At 38.8% G+C, this 16310-nt stretch overlaps 2 protein-coding genes across 2 annotated transcripts; both read left to right on the plus strand.

The window, feature by feature from the left end:
- Window positions 1-8861: 8861 nt before the first annotated feature.
- LOC112191377 (tryptophan synthase alpha chain) lies at window positions 8862-10021 on the plus strand. The gene has a single exon (XM_040516018.1). The coding sequence runs from the start codon at window positions 8884-8886 to the stop codon at window positions 9853-9855; it is 972 nt and encodes a 323-aa protein (XP_040371952.1). The 5' UTR covers window positions 8862-8883; the 3' UTR covers window positions 9856-10021.
- Window positions 10022-10190: 169 nt separating this feature from the next.
- On the plus strand, window positions 10191-12232 carry LOC121048815. Its single transcript, XM_024330700.2, has 2 exons — window positions 10191-11877; window positions 11979-12232. The coding sequence occupies exons 1-2, from the start codon at window positions 11253-11255 to the stop codon at window positions 12011-12013; spliced, it is 660 nt and encodes a 219-aa protein (XP_024186468.2). The 5' UTR covers window positions 10191-11252; the 3' UTR covers window positions 12014-12232.
- The last annotated feature ends 4078 nt before the right edge of the window (window positions 12233-16310 follow it).

Genomic DNA, 16310 nt, shown 5'->3' on the forward strand with positions numbered 1-16310 from the left:
TATAGTGAAATGTGACATAAGCATGACGTCAGTTAGCAGTTGGTTTTTTTTTTTTTTTAGCCGTTGGTTTTGAATTTTTTTTGTAAATTTTTTTTCAAAACTTTTACACTATAAATACATATCACCTCAACCTTCTTTTTCATATCTTCCTTCTACTTCCTCATATATATCTCTCTATTCTAAATCTTTCATTTTCTCCCTGTTCTTAATCTCTCATTTATTTTACTTTTATCGAAAATGGCTAATTCGTCGAAAAGAAGTGTGAATTGGTCACCGTTGGAAGATGAAGCACTCACCGTTGCTTTTGAAATCTGCTTTATTCCATTTCAAAATTAGCTAAAGATATTTTTGATTATCTTAAAAAAAAAAATACAACCGAAAAAATATTTTTATCATAAAAATGATTTCAATTACTATAAGTAAATTGCTGATAAAAAATAAGAACATATATATATATATATATATATATATATATAACATATCGAAAATGTTAAAATATATTTTAGGGCTATAATTTAGCTTGACGGGTCGGAGACGGTTGATGTCACATTGATGAATAGTACAGAATTAAGGGCTATTTTTAGCCCAGAACCTGCAACCCCGACCTCCTTCGACCTCGAACGCTGCCCAGAACCGTTTGAGATGCCTCCAGCCTCCCTCCTGCAAGCTGCGCGCAACCGTCGCAGCCTGGATCGCCTCCGCTGCGTTGCCGTCCGCACTTTAGCGAAGTGCGGACGTCTGCTTTGGAACGGGCCTCTATATATATATATATATATATATATATATATATATATATATATATATATATATATATATATATATATATTTATGGCCCTTGCAGTAAGGGATTCTTTTTTTTGTTTTTTTAGGGATAGGGCATTAGACCAATTTTTCGATCACATTTCGGCATCTCAACCGTTCAGCTTTTAGGTCCTAATGTATAAATTATTTCTGCAAATTTTCAACGAAATAGGTGATCGTTAAAGTATCAAACTAGATTAAATCAACGGACGAACCAAATCTGTCAAACTTAAACCATTCATACTTATAATCTTAAATGGCCATTTTGAATGCCTTAACGATAATCAATTTGGTTGAAAATTTACAGAAGTGATCTACACATTACGACCTAAAAACTAAACGGTTGAGATGCAAAAATATGATCGGAAAGTTGGTCTAATGCCCTATCCCTAGAAAAGACTAAAAAAGAAATCTCTCACTAGAATATATATATAACATGACATTTTCTTGCCTTAATCAATGCAGGACTATGCAAACTTTATCGTTTATGTATGGTAGCAATGTGCCCCAGGCCTGCCAATCTGTGCACATGAATCCAAAGACAGGATAGGCACACACAGTGGCGTAGCCAAAAATCTCTCTTAGGAGGGTCAAATTTTATTAACTAACAAATTATATTCATTTCTAGTTGTCCTCTAAAAATAACACAATCTTTTGCCCAAAAAAATATATATATTAGTATAATTAAGAAAATTTAGATGTAATATTTCTTGTACTAATGCTGAAATTGAAAGATCCTTAAATCATGTTGAATAAATTTTAGGATTTAAGATGAATGATAAATATAGAAAAACTTATGTGTTACTTCAATTTAGCATATTAATAAAGAATGGTAAATATGCACATATGGGCATATATCGATCAATAGGGTAAGAAAACCTTGAAAAGATTCATATTAATTAGATATATGTAGTGTATTAATAGTGTAAAATATTATTTCATTCCATTAAAGTTCAAGGATAATTAAAACTAATTAAGATAAATTTGTATTGAATTTTAAAAATTGAGACTAATTAAAGATTTTTCAAAAATTGAGAAGGGTCAATTTTATTTCATTCCATTAAGATTCATAGATCATTAACACTAATTAAGGATTTTCTAAAAATTGAGAAGGGTCAATTGACTCTTCTCGCCCTAAGCTAGCTACGCCCTTGGGCACACACAAGCATGAAGATCTCCTATACATTTGATATAAAGCTTCAAGATGATTAGTTGATTATGTTATTATGATCAGATCGGCAACATATCCATGTTTCTTAGTATATTGAATAACTTTACTTGACAATATCCACTTTCAATTAAATAAGAATACCAAACAACCGTCGATATGGGTTGTGCCTTCTTTTCAACCGTAAAAGGCAAAGCTACGTTCTTGGAAGAGGTAACAAATGAACTCATAACATAAAATAAAATAGAGAAATTGGTAGGCATTAAATTTTAAAAATTTGAAAGTCATGTCTACTACCTATTTATATATATCAGGGCTCTTCTAATGAGAGATTCATTTTTTGGCAATTTTAACGAATCGCTTATTAGACCCACTTCTATCACGTATACAGAGCTTAACCGTTCAGTTTTTAGCTTTATGTAAGTAGATCACTTCTGCAAATTTTCAGCTAAATTGATAATATTCATAACAACAATTTACAATTATAAATATGAACTGTTCAGGTTGGACAGATTAGGTTCGTCCATTGATTTAATCTAGTTTGATACTTTAAAAAGATTACCAATTAGGACATAAAAACTAAACAGTCGAGATGTAGAAATACGATTAAAAATGTGTCATACAAGAGATCCCTTAAAATGACAAAAAAAATGAATCTCTTAATAGAAGGGCCCTATATAGATATACACATATATAACATCAGTTGTTTTAGGTAACATGTGAATGAACAAGTTATGAGTCTTTTGAGGGAGATTAAAGTGACAAGAAAGGCAGTGGCGGTTGGGTTTGGGTGGTCGAAGCAGCCTAAGTCAAATAAGACAAGATATGGAGAATAAGTTTTCTGATATATTTTACACCCATTCTGTGGTGTATATATATAGGTTACAATCGTACTACAACGTACTACAACTCGTACTACACAACATATACAAGGTAAGTAGTTACAACAATATATTCCCTTATAGTCAATTCCTAATAGGGAACGATGACTCACACTAACACTCCCCCTCAAGTTGGCGCATATACATCAACCATGCCCAACTTGCTTAGTGAGTCATAGAACGCCTTCCTGGAAACTCCTTTGGTAAGTATATCTGCAAGTTGCTCTTCAGTTGGAACAAAAGGAAAGCTAATAATTTTGGCATCTAGCTTCTCCTTTATAAAGTGACGATCAACCTCCACATGCTTAGTACGATCATGTTGTACTGGATTCTGTGATATGTCAATAGCTGCCTTGTTGTCACAATACAACTGCATGGTATTTTTGAGTTTGAAACCCAGATCACGTAACAGATTTCTTAGCCACAACAATTCATACACTCCATGAGCCATACCTCTATACTCGGCCTCAGCACTAGAACGTGCAACAACTTTCTGTTTCTTACTCTTCCATGTAACCAAATTACCTCCCACAAAGGTAAAGTAACCTGACGTCGACCTCCTGTCTGTGATATTTCCAGCCCAATCTGCATCTGTGAAGCCACAAACCTCAAGAATGTTGTTGTGTTTAGAAAACAGTACTCCCCTTCCTGGAGCTGACTTCAAGTACTTCAGAATTCTCATAACAGCATCCATGTGACTCTCACTCGGATTATGCATGAACTGACTCACCACACTCACTGCATATGCAACATCTGGTCTAGTATGAGCCAAATAAATCAAGCGCCCAACTAACCTCTGATAGCGAGCTCGATCAGTAGGTACCTGATCTGGATACTCAGCTAAACAATGGTTCTGCTCAATAGGAGTATCAATAGGTCTGCAATCCAACAAACCTGCCTCTGTCAGTAAGTCAAGAACATACTTCCTCTGGCACAGATAGATTCCTTCTCTCCCCCTGGCTACCTCAATTCCTAGGAAGTACTTAAGCTCACCCAAGTCCTTCATCTCAAACTCAGAGGCTAGCTGTCTCTGCAGTCTATCCATCTCAACAGTATCGTTACCAGTGATTACCATATCGTCCACATAAATAATTAGAGCTGTTACCTTCCCTTGTTGATGCTTGAGAAACAAGGTATGGTCTGAGTTGCTCTGCCTGTAACCAACCTTCCGCATGAACTGTGAAAATCTTCCAAACCAAGCACGAGGTGACTGTTTGAGACCATACAGAGATTTTCTCAATTTGCATACAAAATCACCAGGAGAAGCAACTACATATCCTGGTGGAAGGCTCATGTACACTTCCTCGGCTAACTCTCCATGAAGAAATGCATTCTTGACATCAAACTGTCGGAGCGGCCAATTTAAACTAGCAGCGAACGAGAGCAGAACCCGAATAGTATTCATCTTGGCAACAGGAGCAAAAGTTTCATCATAGTCGATACCATACGTCTGAGTAAACCCCTTTGCTACAAGGCGTGCTTTGTATCGATTCACTGACCCATCTGCATTATGCTTCACGGTAAACACCCAACGACAACCTACTGCCTTCTTGCCTTGTGGTGGAGGCACAAGTTGCCAAGTATTGTTCTTCTGCAACGCCTCCATCTCTTCATCCATAGCCTTCCTCCACTTTGGATCCCTCAATGCATCCTGCACTTTGTTAGGTACTGATACAGCAGATATTTGATTCACAAATGATTCATATGACTTAGACAACCTCTTAGTGGACATATAGTTCGCTACTGGATATTTTGATTTGGCAGAAAAAGTAGGTTCATATCTTTTGGCTGACTGACCTCGAGTGGTTCTATGTGGTAACACATATTGCTCAACATTAGACTCACTACTACTAGTATCAGTGGATGGACATACCTCAAAAGGGTGATCTTCAGTACCAGGAAGCTGTGGGTCAGGGGTAGAAGCGATGGCAAGAGGGGCAGTTGTGTCTTCCACCTCATTCTGAGTGATGGAAACTGGTGCTTGGGCTTGGGTGTCTGGAACCTCTGCTGCTGGAGACGGCGAGCTAATAGTCTCAACCGGATCCGTCAAAATACCTCCTGGCTGTGTGGCTTCTCCTTCTCCTTCTGATTCCTCCCCCTCTCCATGATAGAGCTCTTCAAAATATGAATTCTCCCCCTGAAGAGCTGTATCTGAAGAGGAGAAATAACTCATGTCTTCAAAGAAAGTAACATCCATAGTGAAATAATACTTTCTGGTTGGTGGATGATAGCACTTGTACCCCTTCTGATAGCTCCCGTAGCCAACAAACACACACTTAAGGGCCCGGGCATCCAACTTAGATCTCTGGTTTCTGGGCACATGAACAAAAACAACACAACCAAAAACACGAGCTGGAAGATTATGAAATGATGGTAAGGAGACATGAGAGGCAAGAACCTCAAATGGAATTTGGCCCTGGAGGACACTGGATGGAAGACGATTGATAAGATGAGAGGAAGCATGTATAGCATCGCCCCAAAGATACTTAGGCATATGAGCACTAAAAAGAAGGGCACGAGCCATATCAAGTAAATGACGGTTTTTCCTTTCGGACACTCCATTCTGTTCTGGTGTTTGCGGACATGTGGTTTGGTGAACAATCCCATGAGTTTTAAAAAACTCTTGGAACACATGGTTAACATACTCCCCCCCATTGTCCGAACGAAGGACTTTAATAGTGCTATGATACTGTGTTTGAACAAGATTACGAAATGTTTGAAAAGCAGGGAAGACTTCATCTTTGGTTTTAAGAAGAGCAACCCATGACAATCTCGTACAATCATCAATAAACAACACAAAATATCGCATACCCGATACAGTGAGCTCTCTAGAAGGTCCCCAAACATCAGAATGAATCAACTCAAAAGGAATAACACTTTTATTAGAAACACTAGGAGAATAAGTAGCACGATGACTCTTGGCCAAAACACATGTTTCACAATGTAAAACTGACTCATCCACACCAATAAACAGAGTAGGCATGGTTTTTTTCATAAGACTAAAAGATGGATGCCCTAAACGGCGATGCCACAACCAAATTTCACTTAACTTATCAGAATTCGAAGTCAAAGCGGCTCGGGACTGTGCTCCTGGTTTCTCTCCTGCGTATGTTGGATCCAGATGGAACAACCTGCCCCTCAGATACCCCCGACCGACTATCTCCCTGGTGAGAAGATCCTGAAAAATCACATACATTGGATAAAAGGTTACAGAGCATTTAGACTCAGTGTTCAACTGTGGGACAGATATCAAGTGATGAGATAAATCAGGCACATATAACACATTATGAAGTTCTAAAGTAGGAGTAATACGCACGGACCCTGACCCTAACACAGGAAAAGCCTCACCATTGGCATTGGTTACATAGGACACTGGTGGGGAAGACAACTCAGTAAAATATGATTTGTCATAAGTCATATGATCGGAGGCACCAGAATCAATAATCCAAGTATCAGAACCAACAAAGTTAGAAACCTTTAAAGCCATACCAATTTTACCTCGACCAGCTATAGAGGCTGTAGGAGAAGCTCCACATGCTGTATGATGATCTTGGCCAGCTACTCCATAGAAATCTGGTTCTTGGACTAATTGAACAGTAGCTGCTTTCGCCTTAGGACGATAACCTTGCTTTTTAGGTTTCAGGTGGGGGTTCAACTTCCAACAAGTCTCCCGAACATGCCCAAGGTCGTTGCAATAAGAACATTGAGGACGAGGGCGGTTGGTGAAGCCTTGTGGGAAACCTTGCTGATGAAGAGGGGCTGAATTCTGCTGCTGAAGGAAAGGTGCCGGTGACTTGGCCTGAATGGCTAGGCTAGATACTTCAACCTGTGCATGTTTGACACTTTCCTGCTGAGACTCATCCTTGCGGATGTATGTAAAAGCTGTGTTCAAATTTGGAGGGTCTGTCATTCTGAGCAATTCTCCCTTGGCACTACTATGCTTCTCATCAAGTCCTCTCAAGAACACATGAACCCGTTCTAGCTCCTTCTCTTTCTAGTACCACACAAGATCTTCCTGATTCTTGATCTTGCAAGGACGCTTCTGATCAATTTCAGCCCATACATTCTTCAGCTTAGTGAAATACACGGCAACTAGTTGTCCATTCTGTTGCATATTAGCAGCTTTGCACATCAATTCATGAACCTGTATAAAATCAGACTCATTTGTATAGAGATCTCCCAACGTCTTCCATATCGCCTCAGCAGTTTCACACTCCTCTACCATTTGTAGCACATCATCAGTCATGGCTCGAAATAGAATTGACATGACAAACCCATCATCATCTTCCCACTTAGCATAGGCCTCCACATCATCTTCACTAGGAGCCTTAATTGTTCTAGTCACATGCCCCATTTTGTGTATCCCACGGAGATAAATAGACATAATCTTCTTCCATGTTCGGAAATTAGCACCAGTGAGCTTGGTACCCCCAAAAGAACCACCTTTCGAGCTCTTGACAGAGACTTCAACCCTCTGGACCTCATTGGTCTTAGAACTCTGACCTTCACTGTCATCACCACCCATTGCAATAATACACTAGGAAAATACACAAATCCCAAAGTATGCAGCGGAAATAAGAATAATAGATGTCTCCAAACAAAATCAAACAAACAGTAACAATTTTTTTTTTTTTTTTTTGAACCTGTTTGACTAAGCTGAATGGGTTGACCGAGTTGAGACGAGTTGACTCAATCACCGAGTTGACCGAGTTGAGATCGTTCTGAGTTCGGAACCAAAGATCGTTCTGACTCAATCACCGAGTTGACCTTGTTTCTCAACCAAAGATTGAGATCGTTCTGAGTTCGGAAGAAGATGAGTGGGGTGACCTGAGATCGTTCTGAGTTCGGAAGAAGATGAGTGGAGCGACCTGAGATGGAAGCAATCTGATCGGAGATGGAAGCAATCAGACCGGAGGCGTGCGACCGGTAGCAGCGACCGTCGGAAAAACTGGCGATAGCAGTGGCCGATCTGTGAACTGGTCTAAGACGAGCGACAGCGATCTTGGAGAAGAGCGACAGCGGCCTTGAACACAACGACGAAGCCGATCAAAGATGAGAGACAGCGGTCCTGGACTGAGGACGAAGCCGATCGAAGATGGATGAGAGACGGCGGTCCTGGACTGAGGACGAAGCTGACCAAAGACGAAGAGCGACGTCTACTATTACCAATAGTAGAGAACGACGTCGTTTAACCCAAATAACTGGGTTTTAAGCAACCTGTCTTCCTCGGATTGAGAGAAGAATAAAAAGAGAAAAAAGAGACAAAGTCTTTTTCGGATCTTTGCTCTGATACCAAGTCAAATAAGACAAGATATGGAGAATAAGTTTTCTGATATATTTTACACCCATTCTGTGGTGTATATATATAGGTTACAATCGTACTACAACGTACTACAACTCGTACTACACAACATATACAAGGTAAGTAGTTACAACAATATATTCCCTTGTAGTCAATTCCTAATAGGGAACGATGACTCACACTAACAGCCTAAGCATGTGAATCGGGTTCATGGCGAACTAGGGGACTGATTGTGCTATTGTTGGCAGTGCCATTGTGAAGGTATTAGGTGAAGCTAGATCTCCATTGCAAGGGTCTAGAGAACTTGAAACTTTCACCAAGTCTTTGTACTGCCTGCCTTGATGAATTGTAGTTTAGGAGATCAAATTAGTTACCGATCTAGATCAACTCCCATGTATGTAACACATGGAGTTACTGAAAGCAAACTGTAGCCCGGCCCTAACCTTTCATTTTCAGTTCGATGTTAGGTTAGTAGCTGGGTACGTAGTATGTTGTTTTCAAGACCGGAACCTATGAACCTATCTACATGTCATGTCTCATATCAAGCACTTCATGTCTGGTACGTTAGGCAACCATTACATTTATTTCACGTTTATATTGTCAAGAAAAATAGTGGTTGACGTTAAATTTCTCAACAGAGCTAATAATTCATGTTTTACTTTTCAAATTGCTAAGAATGTGTATATATATCATATCATATCACCCACTAGCTAAACAAATTAATTTTTTCAATGGCTATTCCTAGTTATCTTAAACTTACTGCTCCCGGCTTTATACATACAAAGAAACCCCAAAACCCATTTCAACAACAGCTTCATTCTCCATCTCAAACATCATTAACCTTATCAATCAAAAGAGTTCTTAGGCCAAATCCAATGGCTGCTCTCACCCACCCTTGTGCCCCTAGCATAAGCATCTCACAAACTTTCACAAAATTGAAGTCACAAGGGAAAGTGGCTTTCATCCCCTACATCACCGCCGGCGATCCAGATCTCTCAACAACCGGGGCGGCATTGAAGGTGCTCGATTCTTGTGGATCAGACGTAATCGAACTAGGCCTTCCCTACTCCGATCCGTTACTAGACGGTCCTGTCATATGTGCTTCAGCCACCCGTTCCTTGGCTAGAGGGACAAACTTCAACAAAGTCATCTCAATGTTGAAGGAAGTTGTTCCACAACTGTCTTGCCCCATTGTTCTTTTTTCATACTATAACCCTATCATCAATCTTGGCATCAAAAACTATATGTTCACCATTAGTCAAGCAGGTGTACGTGGGCTTGTGGTTCCGGATGTTCCTTTTGAAGAGACACAAATCTTAAGGAAGGAAGCTGCGAAAAATAACATCGAGTTGGTGCTACTGACCACTCCAGCTACTACAACAGACCGAATGAAAGACATCGTCAAAGCTTCTGAGGGATTTGTGTACCTAGTGAGCACGGTGGGGGTCACCGGAGCTCGTGCTCGTGTGAACGAACAAGTTCCGAGTCTTTTGAGGGAGATTAAGGATGCCACCAGCAAGGCAGTGGCGGTTGGGTTTGGGCTGTCTAAGCCTGAACATGTGAAACAGGTGGCTGAGTGGGGGGCTGATGGCGTTATTGTTGGTAGTGCCATTGTGAAGGTTCTAGGTGAAGCTAGATCTCCTCTTGAAGGGTTGAGAGAGCTTGAAACTTTCACCAAGTCTTTCAAGTCTGCTCTCCATTGATGATGCATGTATATGTAGTTTAATTACGACAGAAAGTTTTCTACTAAGATTACTACATGCAGCTACAGTCATGATGTACGTACTTGAATAGAATGATGAAAATTATATATCATAATATTTTAATTTAATGTGAGTGATTATATAATTACTCATCATTTTTCTAAAATTGAAAGGGTAATGGTACGAGTCATATTTCTAATAAGTTTCTTTCAAAATAGTTATGTCTTTTAACAGATAAGTGGATAGATATATTATGTCACTTCAGTTTCTTTATAAACTCATGATTATATATTGGGTGTGTCTATTCAGACCTTCAAATTTGCTATTTAGACTTGCTTTCACATTTTTTGCCATCAAATTTTCATCTTTACCCCTTTTCTGTCTTTCTTACTCTCTTCCTTTTCCCTAAGGCATGAAGTTCCAATCTCACCAAGACCTTTTATGTAATGTCGTGGTGGATTGTTTGATGTTTGCTGCATTCATGAATATGATATCGATGTGATAATTATCTTATGAGTAAGCAATGATTTCAACAATACCATATGATCATCTGATTGTCTTGATTAAATTATTATACCTGTGTTGATTTTAACAATTAAGACTCCCACTAAAGACTTGTTAAAATTTTCTGCAGGTAAAATTGGTGTTTTCTTTTATTCTACAGCTGAAAACATTAGGAACCAATTATCGGTTCTGGATTATGAGGGTTTCTACGGTGAATTTTGCATACAGCAAACCATCGCTGAGATTTTCACTGATCATTGAGTTACAGAACTGAGAGTTTGTGTATTTTGCTTTAGAACATGACTGTGTCTCCCACAGGAGGATAAACTTTATTACATGTTAAAGGATAAAATGCAGTACATTACAGTAACATTGAGTATATATTCAGTTTTGTTTGTTCTTTTCTTGCCACACAAGTACTGACTGAACATACAACATTGCTTGGTTTTACTGGTTTTGTAATTTAGAACTTAATAATTGTCATGTCTTTTCACAACAGGGAAGCTTGATAATGAATAAAGGAATTTTGGGGCTTGATTGATTCTGTGTTTTACAACTATGCTATTTTGAATTGCCTTTCCACTACTTTGTGGTTTTGCGTTTCGTGTATTTTCTATGTTCTTCATCTTTATTTCATAAGACTCCATAAAATTTAATAAGAAAGAAAGACTTAGACTTTTCTTTTCTTATTCTCAGCTTACAACTCAGGATTAAGCCTAGCTACCATCGAGCCTCTGAATGGAACAAACTATAAGAAGTGGAGATCGGACATAGAGATCTACCTAGGGCTGACTGGGATTGACTTTTGCCTTACTGATGCTGCACCAGTGCTTACTAATGAAAGCAGTGATTTGGATAGAGTTAAGTTTAATGAATGGGCGAGAGCAAATAGAATGTCATTGCTGATCATGAAGAGGTTGATGACTGATATCGTCAAGGGTAGCATAGCTGACCAACCAACTGCAAGGGAGTTCCTGGACTCCATTGCTGAGAAATTTACTCAAAATGCCAAAGCTGAAACTGCTGTTTTTCTTGACTCCCTGACCACCATGAAATACAATGGCACTATAGGAATGAGAGAGCATATTAAGAAGTTGATTGACACCACCTCAAAGCTCAAAGACCTGGACATGCCTTTAGATGACCAGTTCATTGTGCATCAGGCCCTGAACTCATTGCCCTCTCAGTTTAACCAGCTGAAAACCACTTACAATGCTCAAAAGGATAAGTGGAACCTGAACGAGCTTATTGCAGTCTGTGTTCAAGAAGAAGACAGGATGAAGAGGGATACGGCTGTAACTGTGAACCTAGTGAACAAGCCTCAGTGGCAGAAGTATAAGGGAAAGGGAAAAGCTGTCAGTGTGAATGATCCTAGGAAACCATCAACTTCTGGAGTGAAAAGGCCATTTGTTCACCCAAAAACCAAGAGGACCAGTAGCACCAAATGTTTCTTTTGTAAGAAAGAGGGTCATCTGAAGAGGGAGTGCCATTCTTTCAAGAAATGGATGGCAAAGAAAGGTAAAATCTTACTTCCGATAGAAATAAACCTAGTAGATGTTACTCCTGATTCTTATTGGCTGGATTCAGGCTCACCAATTCATGTTGTTAACTCAATGCAGGGTTTTCTAAGGAAGAGAATCCCAAAAAGGAGTGAGGACAACGTCTGCGCAGGGAATGGCATGAAGGTGGCTGTCAGAGCTATAGGCATGCTCAGATTAGTCTTAGATAGTGGTAGTTTTCTAGATTTAGAAGAAGTTTATTACATTCCTTCAATTCGAAGGAACTTAGTTTCTTTTTCCCTTCTTGTAAAAGCTGGTTACATCTTTACTGCTGATTTGGCTAGTGGAATAAAAATCCTTCGTGCTTCTGCTTATATTGGTTCTGTTTCTATGGTGAATGATTATTGGAAAGTAAACTGCACCTATCCAAAGGAATTATTACTGATGGAAGATTCACAAAAATTGACTGGAAATAAGAGAAAATTTAATGAGAAATCTGCCTTTTCATGGCATAGAAGGTTGGGACACCTTTCAAAAGAGAGACTGCAACTACTTGTTCAAGATAACGTTTTGCCTGAACTGGATTTCAGTGATTTAGAAACCTGTATTGAGTGTATCAAAGGAAAAATGACAAACAGTAGGAAGAAGGGAGCTACTAGAAGTACAGAGTTGCTTGAGTTAATTCACACTGACATTTGTGGACCTTTTTCACATCATACAATATGTGAAAATAGGTATTTCATCACATTCATCGATGACCATTCTAGATTCCGCTATGTCTACTTATTATCAGAAAAGTCTCAAACTTTGGAAAAATTCAAAATCTTCAGATCAGAAGTAGAAAAACAACTAGAAAAGCAGATTAAAGTGGTTAGATCAGATAGATGGGGAGAATATTATGGAAGGTACACAGAGGCTGGTCAAAACAAGGGTGTTTTTGCCTTATATTTGCAAGAGAATGGAATTGTGGCCCAATATACCACACCAGGGACTCCGGAACATAATGGAGTTGCAGAGAGGAAGAATAGAACACTCTTGAATATGATTAGAAGCATGATGTGTACTTCTGGACTTCCAAGAATTTTATGGGGAGAAGCATTAAAAACAGCTAACTATCTTACCAACAGAACCCCTACTAAATCTGTGTCAAAAACTCCTTTTGAGCATTGGAACAAACGAAAGCCTAGCCTAAATCACACCCATGTGTGGGGTTGCAAAGCGGAAGCCAGGCTTTACAATCCACAAGAGTCAAAACTGGACTCGGAGACTGTGAGTGCCTACTTTATAGGCTATTCTGAAAAGTCCAAATGTTTTAAATTCTACTGCCCAGCTCACACTACTAAGATCATTGAGACTTCTAAGGCATTTTTTGTAGAAGAAATGTGTTACTCCCATGACGTTGAAGATTTGGAGCTGGAATTTGAAGAATTACCTGAAGAAAATGTCATAGAAATAGAAAAGAATTTTTCTATGCCACTTGAGCCTTTACAATTCTCAAATCAATTGGGAATTGAGATCATACCAGAACCAGCGATAGTTGAGTATCAAAATGAACTAGAACCAGCCATAGTAGAGCACCAAAATGAACCTGAACCAGCCATACCTAAACCAGAAAATATTGCACAGAATCAAGTAAACTTAGAAGCACCTGCACAACAGTTGAGAAGATCACAGAGAGAGAGAAAGTCTGCGATTCCAACAGATTATATAGTGTACTTGCAAGAAGTAGAAGAAGATACTGGTGATGACAATGATCCCTTGACTTATAAGCAGGCAATGGAGAGTGAGCATGCTGACAAATGGTTTGAAGCAATGATGGCTAAACTGGAGTCTATGAGAACTAATAAAGTCTGGAATCTTGTCGAACCAAAAGGGAACCACAAAGCTATAGGGTGCAAATGGGTTTTCAAAACCAAATGTTGTTCAGATGGGAGTGTGGAAAGATATAAGGCTAGACTAGTGGCAAAGGGGTATACACAACAGGAAGGAGTTGATTTTACTGAAACCTTCTCTCCTGTGTCTACTAAGGATGCATTTAGAATCATAATGGCTCTGGTAGCTTATTATGACATGGATTTACATCAAATGGATGTAAAAACAGCTTTTCTGAATGGAGAATTGGAGGAGGAAATTTATATGAAGCAGCCTGAAGGCTTTATTGAACTAGGAACAGAAAACTTAGTCTGCAGATTAAGCAAGTCTATTTATGGTCTAAAGCAAGCATCGAGGCAATGGTATTTGAAATTTGATGCAATTGTGAGTTCGTATGGTTTTACGGAGAACATTGTGGATGAGTGTGTGTACATGAAGAGAAAGGGAGGAAGCTTTATTTTTCTGATACTTTATGTAGATGACATATTGTTGGCGAGTAGTGATATAAATCTGCTGAATGAAACCAAAGCCTTCTTGTCAAAACACTTTGATAGGAAGGACCTTGGTGAAGCTTCTTTTGTTCTTGGGATAGAGATTAAGAGAGATCGGACCAGAAAACTGCTGGGACTTTCACAACAGAGCTACATCAGCAAGGTTTTAAAGAGATTTGAGATGCAACAATGCTCAGTTGGTGATGCTCCTATATCTAAGGGAGACAAACTGAATAAAGATCAATGTCCTAGCAGTAAGTTGGAAAGAGAAGAGATGAAGAACAAACCCTATGCAAGGCTTATAGGAAGCCTAATGTACGCAAGTGTGCACAAGACCAGATTTTGCCTATGCAGTGGGGTTACTAGCAAGGTTTAAATCAAACCCAGGGCACAAGCACTGGGTTGCTGGCAAGAAAGTACTTAGGTACTTGCAGCGAACCAAAAGTCATATGCTAGTCTACAGAAGAGTCAATCAGTTGGAAGTTGTAGGCTACACTGACTCATATTTTGCTGGAAGCTATCCATATTCTGGAAAGTCCACTTCCGGATACGTTTACATGCTAGCTGGAGGAGCTATTGCTTGGAGGAGTGTGAAGCAATCTCTCACTGCCACATCCACAATGCAAGCAGAGTGCCTTGCAATTTATGAGGGAGTGTGTGAAGGTTTATGGCTGAAGAATTTTTTGTTGCAAACAGACATGGTTGATTCTATTGTTGAGAGACCCTCAAGGATTTTTTGCGACAACACTGCTACAGTTTTCTTCACCAAAAACAACAAAAGATCCTCTAATTCGAAGCATATAGATTTGAAGTTTTATAGTGTTAGAGAGAGGGTTAAGCATGGTGAAATTGAAATAGCTAACATAGATACTCATTCACAATTAGCTAATCCTTTCACCAAGGCCCTTTCAGTTGTGGTTTTCCAGAAACACACTGAAGCTATAGGAGTTCATAGTTTTGATTGCTGATTTCAGTGGGAGTTCTTTTGAAATTTTTGATTGTATTGCTTATTCAGTTTCAGAACAATTGCTTTTGTAATAAAATTCATTTCAATGAATTCATCATGATGTTAAGTTCCTTGTTGCAATTCTGATGTCCTTCACGTTAAAGCTTTAATTGTTTGAACTAGCAACTGTTACTTTATAAACATGCATGGTTGCTGATGTATGAAACATCTTTTGTTCATGTACAGGAAACACATTCAGCAGATTTTGCAATGAAATCTGTGTTTTCCAAGGGTTCAATGATTCATAGAACCATTAAGAGGACTACTTACACAGGGCATTAAATCAGATCCATACAGAGCTCAAGTAAGATTCAGTTATATCTAGTTGGTGATTCATGTGACAATTTGTAATGATATTGTAGTTCTGGAAGTCAATTGTTATGTTGATTAATTGTACTTCCTTAGCTCAGTATTATTGTATCTTGCTAACAGAATCTTGAAATAATCTCAGAGACTATACTATATCTCGTGCACACTTCAGATAGTTACTAAGCTTGATCTTGTTAATATTCTTGCTATCTAAACTTGTGAAGGTCCAAGTGGGAGAATGTAAATTAATAATGGACCTTATCCCAAGTTTATTACAGACATAGCAACTATTAACGTATTTACAAGAAGTAACTGGTATACGTATAGGACTCTAATCTTGATGTTTTATCTATAATGATTCTGATAAGATAGAGCTATAGAAGATTATTCATGTTTATCACATAAACAGTTAAGATATGTATATAGAGAAGAGTTTGAGTTGTAACACGGTTGTTCTTATGGGCAGAAGGTTGTGGACTCAATCCTCTATAAAAGCGTAGGTCCCTGCACTCTCACGTACACACTAGTTTTCCAGAATCTCGCCCCATAGAGAATACTAAATACTGAGTGAGCAGTGCAGAAGATCTTGCTTCTACATTTCTGCATTTCATTGCTGAAGCTCCTGCTTCCAACATTTACAATGGCCTCAGGTTGGTAATATGATCATATGTAATGATCTTATACAATTCTAATTGTATGTACGGTTGTATGTTCTTGATCAAATGTGTCTGTGTTATTTGTGTTCAACATGATGTTGCATTTATATCTGGTTTC

Source organism: Rosa chinensis, chromosome 3 (genome assembly GCF_002994745.2).
Source record: "Rosa chinensis cultivar Old Blush chromosome 3, RchiOBHm-V2, whole genome shotgun sequence".
NCBI lineage: Eukaryota > Viridiplantae > Streptophyta > Magnoliopsida > Rosales > Rosaceae > Rosa > Rosa chinensis.